The 12,407-nt window shown below is 36.4% G+C and overlaps 1 protein-coding gene across 1 annotated transcript in view; it reads left to right on the forward strand.

The window, feature by feature from the left end:
* The window catches only part of PLXDC2 (plexin domain containing 2), a 253,250-nt gene that overhangs the window by 193,086 nt on the left and 47,757 nt on the right, over positions 1–12,407 (forward strand). The window contains 3 exon segments of the mRNA XM_032701298.1: positions 1,358–1,457; positions 10,753–10,848; positions 11,767–11,848. Coding sequence (XP_032557189.1) covers positions 1,358–1,457; positions 10,753–10,848; positions 11,767–11,848 — 278 coding nt within the window.

Below are 12,407 nucleotides of genomic sequence, written 5' to 3' on the forward strand. Positions count from 1 at the left end.
GTACTGGCCGACAGTATAATTTTGATAGTTTTACAGAGGTAAAGCCAGAGGAGGCTATTAGATTAGCTAAACTAACACCTTGGTTCTCATTTTCTTACACTTAATCCAATTTCTTTTGTCTTCAGCTTAGTAATTTCTGGTTAAATGAAGACCAGCTTTGAAAGATCAGACATCCAACTGTGATCTGAAAGCAGAAATGTGTAGAGAATCATAATTGTTCTTGGTTGTTTATCCCAGTGGTTAATAGCATTCAGTTATAAAAGCATGTAGCTTATTCTACTCTGCAGGTACCTGCTTGAAGGTTCCAACTTCTGGTTATATCCTTCTGTCCTAGAATAAAAAGAAAACCCTGAGTAATTTCTCCCTGTGGTAGTACTTGTTTATGATATCTAACCAGATTTCCATTATCCCTTTGTTGTTATCAAAAAGATAGACCAAATAGAAGCCAAATAGATAGACCTCTTTAATCCTCCTGTTAATGTCATTTGAGAACTGAAGATTACAACATATTTTTATGGTACTTTTAATCTTCCTTCTCTTAATTTCTTTTAAGAAATACATCCTCTCAAAATCTGTGTAATGTATCAGCAATGATCTATGTTCAGGTACAAGTAAAATGACCACCCCACTCCCCGACTATATTTCACTGTTTGTGTAAACAAATATCATATCAGTTAAGTTTTCTTTCTTTGGTATCCCTTCTGACTGGAATTGTTCATCCAATACAATACTGAGGTTCCTTCCAGAACTGCTTCTTTCTAGACCACAGTCCCCAATCCTCTACCTCGTGCTCTTTTTTGTCTGAGTTACATCTTTGCGATTTTTGCAATGTCTAACATTGCTAATTGATCTAGGCATTTCATTAATTTTACTCTGCTGGTGCCATCTGGAGAACTACTAGGCATGAAATTTATGTCTCCTTCTCAGTCTGTGAAAGAACTTTTGAATACTAGGTCTGATATCTGGAGAAGCAAGATATGCTGGTTTTGTGTTCAATAGTAGACAAGAGAGTATTACCTTCTTCTCCGAGTCTTGCTAGCTACTTTTTCTTCAACTGAGGGAAATTAATTGCTCACAATTACTACCCTTTTCTACTTTGTCATTAACAATTGTTTTACCTGTGTTAATGTGAATACTGTTACATAAGAAGCAAAGGAAAATACATTAAAATTCAAATTAAAAACAGTAATTTCTGTCTTCAATAAATTCTTGGTCATATTATGCTATGTTGTATAAAATATTTATTTAGGACTTGCAATTTACACTGACTAAATGTTCATTTTCTCAGTGTTGTTATTTTTAGTCAGAGGTTTTTTAGTTCAATATTTCATGTATATCTTCCTGTTTTGTCTTCCAGATTCCTGTCGCTGTAACACAGATAAGTTCAACCAACCACCCAGTGAAAGTGGGACTGTCAGATGCATTTGTGGTTGTGCACAGGATCCAGCAAATTCCCAGTATGTAGAATTGTAATGGTGCTAATGGTTTGGAGGCTTAGAAATTACTATAAGCTAATTTTATGAAGGATGATTAGCTGCACAACAAATCACTTAGCTAATTTCAGCTTGCTAATTCGAGTGTAATTTTATTTGCTTGATAATTCCCAGTATGGCTTTTTCTGTCATTGTTTCTTTTGAACTAATAAATTAAATAAATAAAACTAAATGGCCAGTCAAATAATGTCAAATTAAACTGTCAACCAGCACAATTTGGTATTCCATAAGATACTTTATTTGGAATGTGTCTCCTTATTCATAGAGAAGAAGGATCACCCTGTTCAAAAAACCCATCTGTATCTAAAAATATCCAGGCTTTAAGTTCTTGATACTTTATATACATTTTAGTGAGAGGAAAGAAGAGGAGATGTAGTTATTAGATAACATCTTGGGCTCACATAGTCATGGCAACAGTATTGCAGGTGACATTTGGTTTTCCCTGTCTTTCATTATACTTTATATGGCTTGACTGAAAATGAATAGCAGGACATCAAGTGTGATTTCTTCAATGCTTTATTTTAACACAGTGTATACAGAACCCTTTGAGTTTGTTTAGCCATTAGAGAATACGTTCATTTTTTGAGTCTGCTGGTTTTATTTACATATTTGGAAAAAAATTACTAAGTTCAGTTTTTAGCGATCCTCTAATAGCAGGGTGCAGATGGAAGCAGCTGTGCTTGAACTAGCCTCCTAGGAGGCACCCTGTGGTGCAGACAAAACTCACAGAGACTGACCTGATCCAGCCCATCTTTAAGACAGACTGCAGATGAGGCTGACAATGAAGTTATAAGTACCATTGCCTCTCAGCTTATCCTATATCTTTATCACATAAACATATAAACAGTCTTTAACATGAGGGAGATTAAATCCTATATGTCTGGTCACGGGGAATATGGAAAATTTCAGTACCATCTGTTCCTTGTTATGAGTTCAGAGTAGTGTAAATGAGGTTGACACGCTCAGATTTCACTTAAGAGGTCAGAAATTTGTAATTGTGATGTGCCTATAGTTGGATGGATTGGTTTTGAGTGTTTAAGAACAAATGAATCTAGGCAATTGAATTCAGTAATGTGAGTGATGTTTGCAAGGGAATGATCTGAATACTTCTGAATCTTCAGCTTGTAAGAGCTCCAAAAATGGATTCAGGTGGAAACTAGATTGATTGACTTATGCAAATGGTTTATGAGAACAGTCACAGAGAAATGCTATGTAAGAGATGCAAGCAGCGTGCAGATCTTTTGACATCAGGCCTCCATAACCAAACACCACTAAGAAACCTTTTTTAGATTTACATATTTTGTATGGAAAACATATGGTATATGTGAGTCTTTATTCTAGTTTGAATGTTTCTTTCCGTAGCAATATTTTAGACACGCACCTTGTTTCACTGGCACTAAATAATGTTGTTTTTCATGAATGCAGAATTACTTACTAGTCTTCTGGTGTTAGCATTTTTGTAATTTTTTTTCTCACATGACACTTTCTGCCAAGTGAAATGAGAATATAGTGTGGGTAAGCAGTATAAAACATGCCACTGCTATAACTGTTTTGATAGTATTATTCATGTATTACTGTTTGCAATGCAATGCTTTTCCCCCTAACTACCTCTAGCTTGCACTTCTGTGGATGGTGGTAATTCATGATTACTTTTGCTAGTTTGCAGTTTACACAAGAGCTAATATTAATCATGGGAACCCTCCTTTTACAGTAGAATTTCCTGAAGGCCAGTTGTGTTTTCCACGAAACAGGTTAATATTGATAGGTGTGGGCAATATAATAACACCTTGACAGAACTGGTAAATAATGTTGGTCCATAGAAAGCCAGTATCAGATGCCCTTAAAATATGCACATTCTTGAATTCTTGTTTTTCAGAGGTGTTAAATCAACTATGGCTAGTCAATTACTGAAAAAGTGATATGATGGAATTGTTATTTTACTTTATTTGTTAGCTCCTTAAGGCAATGGAAAAATATAAATTGCTGTCTGTCCCAAAAGAAGGCAAAGTATAGCTAGCTGCTCTAGGTTATCACTTTTGCAAAGATTTCGCCATCAAAAAAACCCAGTCTCCCTTTATGTTCATGGCCAGTTATTAAAAAAAAATAAAAACAAAAACAAACCACCATCACATCCCACAAACTCTGCTGTTTCATGTTTGACCTTTGTCATTTGTATGTTTGTTGTTTTTGTATATATTGTGCATTTGAAAAGAAAAGAGACAGTAAGTGCAACATAAGCCAATTTGAACAAAAATATCCTCTCAGTTTTCAAAGATGCTGAATGTCTTTGGTGCAGTCTGTATGCTCAGCATACCAAAATTAGTATAACAGTCCTAGTTTTATTGAAGTACTTTCAGAAGATTTAGAACTATTTATCAGACTTTTTTTTCAGAGGTGCAGTCCAAAACATTGGTAAAAACTTTAATTCTTCTGAAAGGTGGGTTCAAAAGCCAGACAAACCTATTTTGTTCTAAGGAGAGGCAACCTTGCTTTTTGATCAGCCATTTCATTTCAAAAGTGCATTTTAATGAGTGCTGAAAAGTATCCTCTTGACGAGTCAAGAGCAAAAAGGAAGGATTTTCTGAACTTTTTAAAATGGAGGACCTTGAGCATTTTATATCTATTTTTGTTAATATAGTCCTATGTATAAAGGCTTTGCAGTAATTCCCCTTTCATCTGCCCCTAAAAGAATATAGGCACCTACACTTTTGTTCTTTATCTTTTAAAAGTTAGAGCATAGAGACAGGAGGTTTTTGGCAGGTGACTTTCTCCCTCTTTTCTTTTTGATACTTTTGCTTGATCTGCAACTACTTCTTGCATATAGACAATGTCTTTACTTTCAAGCCTATATGTGGTACTACTATATTGTTGCAGATTGGCCATTATTTTATCTTTTAGATCTAGATCTAGATCTAGATTTGCCTGTATGTATTCTAGAGGTGTTTTGGAATGAATGGTAATGTGTGAAGGGAAGTAAATTTCTGTTTGACGACAAGGTTAACCTGAAAAGCCCTAAATTCTGAAATTTAAATGACAGCAAAAATGGCAAAGTATATTAATTAATTTCAGAGGAAAAGTTTCTTGTTTTTCCAGGTAATTCACTTGAAATCAGCCAGGCTCTGGACCTCTACTTCTGGTTTGTAAGATAAGTTAGAGGGACCACCTTGATTTCTTCTTCAGACAGGTTGAACACTTGTACACTAACTATTTTTCCTTTTGTAACAAAGACACCAAGAATATTTCTTGGATGTTTTTCAGTTAGACGACACATGATTGATGATGAAAAAGCTGGGAGATAGCTTTATGTGTTCCTCCAGCAAGTCTTCTCTCTATTTTTCAACATCTTCACTGCTTCAGGAGCCTTGTCCCTTTCCCATTGCAACCGTCTTCTCTTCCCTGTTCCCTTTTATTTCTTGCTTATTTCTCATCCATCACTGCCATTCTGTTCTTGGTCCTTCTTTCAGTTGCCCGTGGTGTTCTTTTCTCTCTCTTCTGCAGACTCCCAAGATCTCTCTCTAATTTCATGACCATCTTTCCCCCCCTCCATTTTTCTTTTTCTTCAGGGTTACTACGTTTCTGTCCTTTGTTTCAGTGCTCTCTCCCCTATTGTCTTTCAATTAGCTTTTAGTTGGGCAAGAAGAAATAAAAAAGCATTTGCTGCAACCCACTTTTGTATTTTAGAAATAAAAAAGCCCACCAGTAAGCCTTCCCAGATTGTGCTTTTTTTTCCACAAAAGTATGAAACACACTGGTAAAATGAGAGAGTGCCAGATTCAGAGGATCTACACAGTCTCACACTTAGAGATAATGGCTAGTAGGTTTTTTCTCTGCAATGAGACATACTTCTCTGTGATCTTGGCCTATACTGTATTAGATACAGCTTTTTTAGGAAATCCATACCTTGACAACTCAACATTTAATCACACTGAAATTATTCGACAACACTGTGTACAGAAACAGAACTATAGCTATGTGTTAGTAATATTCCAGTTTCGGTGCAATTAGTGTCACTCAATGTGTAGTGTACCTCAAGCATACAATTAAGTGACAACTCTGCATGTTATAACTATTTGCTGAAGATGTCTCTCCAGTTTGTTTACAGCGGTGAAGCCTCTGAAAGAACCTTGGCATTACCTTCCTGTAGGGTAAAAAATGACTAGCTGTTTGTTTTGATGTCTATTGTATAAACTTGCAGCACCACTTGGGAAATTGCAGTCTAATTTGCTGCTGCCTTAGTGGCAAAGTTGTCATTTATCCCTGTGTGAAGTGGGCCTCATAGTTATTGGTCTAAATTCTCAGTGTTTATTCATCCTTTCCACTAGAGTAACTAACCCCACAGAGCACCAGCCCCTCCAGCCCTGCGTGCTTGTCTGCTGGTACAAAAGGGCTGCTGGGTTCCTTGCACTAGATGTGCGATTCAGGAGTGGTGGAGGAAAGAGATGGACATGCTGCTGACCGTCGGCAACATGACAGCTGATCAAAGTTTAAAATATTCTCGTAACCCACCACAGACCAGTCTCAGAGTGAGGCAGTTTGGTGCATAGTGGGTTAAGGGAGTAAAGCAAAGTTTTCACACCTAGATCCTGTACTAAGAGCTACTCAGCTGGCATTAGGAATTAAGGTAAATCTGAAAGGACATGGAGAGTTTCAAAGTAAATGATTTTTGGTAGACACAGAGCATTGGGACAGTATATTTTTTTCTACATTGTTCATAAAGAAGGTGTTTTCAGAATCGACTTCACTGGTTTGCTTGTTCACAGATCATATGTCTTTGACCTGTGGCTTCCAAGTTTGAAAGGATTTTTTTTAAGAGAATGATAAAATTAGTACAACTAGGGGATCTGAATTTTTATCTAGATTCAGATATGTGTAATAGTCAATAACCAAGAGCAATCATGGTGGTGTTTGGATTACAGGCATGTCTGGTCCCAGTGTCAGCGCCTCAAGAATTAGCTAGTTATTATTCATAGAATCATAGAATCAACATGGTTGGAAAAGACCTCTGAGATCATCAAGTCCAACCCTTTAACTTTAGCAATACAAAGCTGTTAAAAACAAATCAGAATGTCATTCTGATTCCCCTATATTTTGTGATGATGGTCATCAGACATACCAGGCTGGCAAAATATATATTTGCCTGAAGGTTTTATTCGGTCAGTGATATTAAACAAGATTGCTGCCAAGCAAGGACCGTGGCTGTATAGCACACAGCTGTGCCCCACCCCTCTCTATGCCTTATATTTTTCACAAACTGCTTGCAGCTCTCTGGATATGTCTCATAAATTGCTTACTTCAAATTGGCTTCTAGATAATCAAATACACCCTCTTACTATTTGTGTTTTCTCTATCAGCAAAACTTAAAAGTGAAAGTGCAGTTGTGCAAATACATATGGCCTTGTTTAGCAGTTTTTTCTGTATCTATGGCCGATCCCAATTCCCTAGAAATCTTTCAAGCAAAGGTTTTTATTTTTATGAACATATAATTTAAAAACTCAGAATGACTTCTCCGGTATTTTCGCATTCCACTGTATTGCAGGTTTTAGCTGAGGAATGGTGTATAAGGAAAAGTGATATGTAATAGAAAAGATACTGAGAGATTATACACCTGTCAGACATATATTTAGAATGGTTTTTTATGAGCTACTGAGCCTTCAGATATCTTAAGAAATCACTGGTGCTCTCCTGGTACTGATCCACCTCCAGAGCACTCTCCCTATTTAGTATGTTTAGTCAATTCTGGCAGTTCTCTTTTGCCAAATAGTTATATGGCATCATTTAGTTTAATACTACTGTGATAAAATCACATAGAAGTATTTTGTCACACCAGAATCTTGCACATTTATAATTTATCAATCCATTGTCTAATCCCTTGAAAGGATTCTTTCAGCTGGCCTTCTGACCCACCACGTTATCTCTCTAGGTCACTGAGGAATGTTCTTACCTCAAGAAGCTGCTATTTTCTTCAGATTTTTCTGCTGGGACTGTACCTTTGGCCTTGTGTTCAAAGATAGCACATGTACATGTCACAGAAACAAAACAAAGAACAGTTTAAACTATGCTATAAAAATTAAACCAAATATTAAAAAAAATAGAATCTGTTATTGAAAAATATGAGTTATTCAGTTAAAAAGGTGTGTTTGAGAAACTCAGACATAGAAATGTAAAATGTTTTCTTGACTGGGAGAAAAATACATATTTTCTGACACTCAGAAACTGGGACTGGTACTTCAAAAGTATAAATACATGTAAAAAGTCCTTTTCCTTTCCTTCCTTCCCTGCCAGACCTTATGTAACACCTCTTTTCAGCAAAATACCTGTATATGATGCTTAAATATTTATCTATTACTGCATCAAATAGTTTCACTAGTTCTTATCATGTTAAGGTGTATACTGAGCTACATGGGCTCATAAGCTCTTTGTGATTCTGCACTAGTGGGTTTTTTTTTTGTGAAAGAACTAAATAGACAGCATAAGACAAGGGAAAAAAGGTTCCACTTGAGTTATAGGCAATGTGTGTCCTGGGTTGCAGCAGGAGTGTGTGAGGAGGTTGAGTGGAAAGCATCAGGGGAGAGTATTCATTTTTCTGTTTATACTGTTGAGTTTAGCTTTTTAACCCAGTTTTGTTAAGGGGATACAGGTTCAGAGTTCTAAATAGGAAAAGTGCATTTTGAGGATCTAAGCATGGTATGTATAAGTCAAACTTTCAAAAGAATCTAGACCTGCATGTTTTTACAGTCTGATCAGGCCGATAAATTCAAATGCTTGTGTTTCCAACAACCTGCCTGCAAATATATACAAAGTCATTAGAAGGTGACTATGCAAATACCTCTCTGTGCTAAGGTTTCTTACAGTAGATGGATGCCTCATATGCAAACTCACCACCTGTGGTTGACACAGTCGTCTTTCTGAAGAAAAAGATCAGACTTGAGTCTGTCAGGCAGTGGGATTTAATGGGAGCAAGAGTCATGCTGAAATATACATGATTAGAATTACTATTTTCGATAACACACTTAAGTGTCTTAAAAGTAGTGTTTTTCAAAAATTTCATGCACTGAGTGAGTTAGAAGTACCTATGCCCTGAGTCACTGATTCTTACCGAATTTTTTGAAAGCTAGATTTCTGGTTTATTCCTTATTTATTGTAAGCCCTGTGAGGAGTCCATTAGGAAAGCTTCAACATTAACAGAATTATAGCATACCAGTCTGTACCACTACTGATGAGAGGACCATTCCAAGTTCTGCTGACCTCCCTCACCACAGTCAAAGTTGCTGGCAAAGGACCCTGGTTTCACTATTTCAGAGATAAAAGAGCTTCTGCTCCTGGGACAACTAGTCAAACAGAGACTAATGTGAATGAAGAAGATGCGGCTTAGACTATTTCTTCCATATTTTTTATCTGTACAGTCAGTAACCATGATTCAGGTTTGGAACTGAAAGTTACATGTGGCTCTAGTCCAAAAAGTATCTAATATTCTTCATAAAAATAACTTGGATTTGTACTCAAATGCCAAAAATTGATGATAAGATTAGCCACTGGCCTTTAATTGGCATCTTGATGAATGAGACAAACTTTGTCAAAACCTACGGATTTGAAGACTATCCATGGATTCCCACATGTGGAACTTGTGGGGTCTCATCTGGGAAGAGATGGAGTTCAATTAAAGTGTCAGCATCCACCATTTGCACTTATGTGTTCACTTGCTTATTTTTTTGGACAGAAGGATAAAGATATTTGTGGAAACAAATTACATCCTTCAGCTGGCAGGAGTTCATTTCAAAGAGTTTTCTGATCCCTCTGATCTGGCAGGTTCTTTTATGGGACTGGCCATCCTGTGAACATAAACCTCTTGCAGCTGGCAAGAGATTTTCCTACCCCAGCATGATGAGCTTTGTCTTGAAAACTCTTTCTGTCTGATGAGTTTGAAGGACATGGCTAAGGCCATGGAGTAAACTTTGGCACATGCTCATATCTGTCTTTTAACTAGTCAGAATGACTTTGTAGGTCAATCATAAAACTAGCTCAATTATAAGTTAGTTTCATACTGAAAGAGAAATCTGCTATCAGGAGGGGTGAAGTCATAGCAAAGCTTCAAATAAATTGCAATAGGAAGTGCTTGGCACAGGTGCTGGTTTGAGGTAAACATGAAATATTATTGTCTGGAAGCCAGACACTACCCACCTGTGCCTGAGAGCTAGTCCATACAGGACTGGCAACACAGAAGACCACATAAGATTGAGTTTATGGCTGTCTACAAGTCATTTTTCTTCTGTTGCATGTAGACTCAGCCCAGCCATTGACCAGAATACTCTGCTAATCCTTTGTATGTAACCCTTTATTCCTCTGTGGAATGATTCCATGGGGTCAGCAATTACAATTAGCTTAGCAGGCCTTCAAAAAGAACATAAATATGAAAACAGCACATCAGAAAATTGTAATTTTCTGTGTCATACTGGTGGTATAGGCTGTATTTTTAATTTGCAAATATAGAAGATCACCAGTCTGCATTGCAACTGTGCACATAAAATCTAGAATATTCAAAATACGTTATAGGATATTGATCTGGGAAATAGCATGTGATTTTTTTCATGCTTATCTTGTGCTTGGGTCTTACAATCACCTGTGAGTTCAAAGCTCATAAGAACAGTGCATTGACTATATTGAATTTCTTCTTTGAGAAACTCAGGTGCAGTCAGCTTGTGTAAAGATTATGCATAACATTGGCTGTTTAGGAAGGCTTGTCTTGTCTTCTTTAAAACTGTTATAATATGAAAAATATTCTGGTACATTTAGATGTGAGCCAGCTTGTAGCTAACAAATTTGATTAAGCAATGAAATCAGGTTTTGTTTGCACATCTTGGCAAGAACTGACAAAGTGAGCATGTAAAACATTTCTCTCAAGTCTGTAAGCTGAGAAATGTCTTAGCAAGCATCTGAAATACACCCTAAAATGTCTGACAGTATACTCTCTAGAATTTTTGCCTAAATCAATCACTAAGATGCTTGAGAGCACACTCAGCATTTTCATAATTCTTTGCCAGGAATAGGTACTTATTCTGTCAGCTTTGAGGGTTTCTCAAGTGAAAAATTCTCTATCTTTGCATGTTCTTTCATGGTGTCTAAAGTTAAAAATATATCCTTGGAGAAAATTGGTGCCCTGTGTGCCCCTAAGGAACAGTGTGCAGTCATTACATCCACTGTTTTTCACCATCTAAAGAGTGCAAAATAGTAGAGTATGATTTTTTTTTTTCTTTCCTGGTAGATGTCCGAAGAAGAACAATTTATGAATACCACAGGGTGGAGCTACAGATGTCGAAGATTACCAATCTCTCAGCTGTTGAAATGATACCTCTTCCAAGTAAGTAAAGCATAACAAGCAGAAGCCAGATTTTGGAAGCACCTCCCTCTCCCTCCCAGCAACACAAACACAATTTTAAATATTTTGTTTTATCTGTGGATTTGGATTCATGAACAGATTCATTTATCCTCTCTCAGATTCCCATATGGATTATGCATTAATACAGTACATCCTCATTTATCTCAAGTTAGTTTATAGGTATGTAGCTCCCAGTAGATTCTGAATGAAATTTGTGCCAAATCGTTTTTTCAGAAGAATGATTGTATTGCCTTTAAATTTGTTTCCTCAAGAAAAAAAAAAAAAAAGAGCAGTTTTCATGCTTGCAAGGAAAACATAAATTCTTCTGTGCACTGTGCATCACATCACAAATTAATATCCCCAAACATATTTTGCAGTTCATCTGTCTCTTTTGTCCAAGGTAAAACTACATTGGTTAGAAATCTCTGAATTTAAAATACCAAGTGTACTACTGTGAAAACAATAAAAAACATCTATTTTTCTTACTTTTTAATCCAATTATAGTTCTTGCACACTTTTCTGCTACTCTTATCTGCTTATGTCTGAATGTAAGTAACACCAAGGAATGTTGGAACCAGGGAAAAAAGAGATTTAAGGAAATTCTTAATATTGAGAAAAAAAAATTAAAAAATAACAATGAAGATGAATGAACAGATGTGGAAGTGGTAATAAATTTATAAATGGAATACAAATGGAATCCTACAGATAAAATGTACTTTTGTGCATGCAGTTGTACAATGCATTGTAATAGGCTGGGTTCAGGGTCTTATTTTGGACATGGGTGAACCTGTTGAGTCCCTAAATATATATTATCAGAAGATATGTTCTTCTTTTGTGATTTTTATGTGAATTATTTGTGATACTAATATAATAATTTGTGTTTGTTTATCTACATCCCAGCTTGTCTCCAGTTTACCAGCTGTGGTCCCTGTGTCACTGCCCAGATTGGTTTCAATTGCAGCTGGTGCAGTAAACTCCAAAGGTAAAGAAAAGGGGATTTTTTTGTCGGGTTTTTTTTGCCTTAGCTATGCAGCTGTGCTCAAAGGATATCCAAAAGCATCACCTATAGGTTATTCAGCATAAAGAGTTCTTATATTTCATTCTTTTATATATAAGCATTCACATGAACACAAACCTCAGTTGCAATCACTAGCAACATATAATTGTCCCATTTCACTTCAGCAATTAGGCAAGAATAGTCAAAAAAGTCGTTTGGGGAGTTAAGCCCTTGTTCCTATTTCTTTAGTCATACTTTAAAATCCCTATGAAGGAGAACAAGAAGAAGAAATCATAACAAAATTCATATTTTCTCCCTATATCCCTGGCTTCACCAAAAATATTTTAACTACATGGAGATGCAGGGTGTTATGTAACTATGAAAACTTACTTTTCAACAGTAGGGAGAACAGCACACCCAAAGAGTCAGAGTATATTTGGGTTTAACCTGTCATTATACTTAGGGGACTTTGGGTCTCCTCAGCCTCTCACTGCCACATTAATGAGGACAATCAAGTCCATGGCAGGAGCGCTTTAGACTGTGA

Source organism: Chiroxiphia lanceolata, chromosome 1 (genome assembly GCF_009829145.1).
Source record: "Chiroxiphia lanceolata isolate bChiLan1 chromosome 1, bChiLan1.pri, whole genome shotgun sequence".
Lineage (NCBI taxonomy): Eukaryota > Metazoa > Chordata > Aves > Passeriformes > Pipridae > Chiroxiphia > Chiroxiphia lanceolata.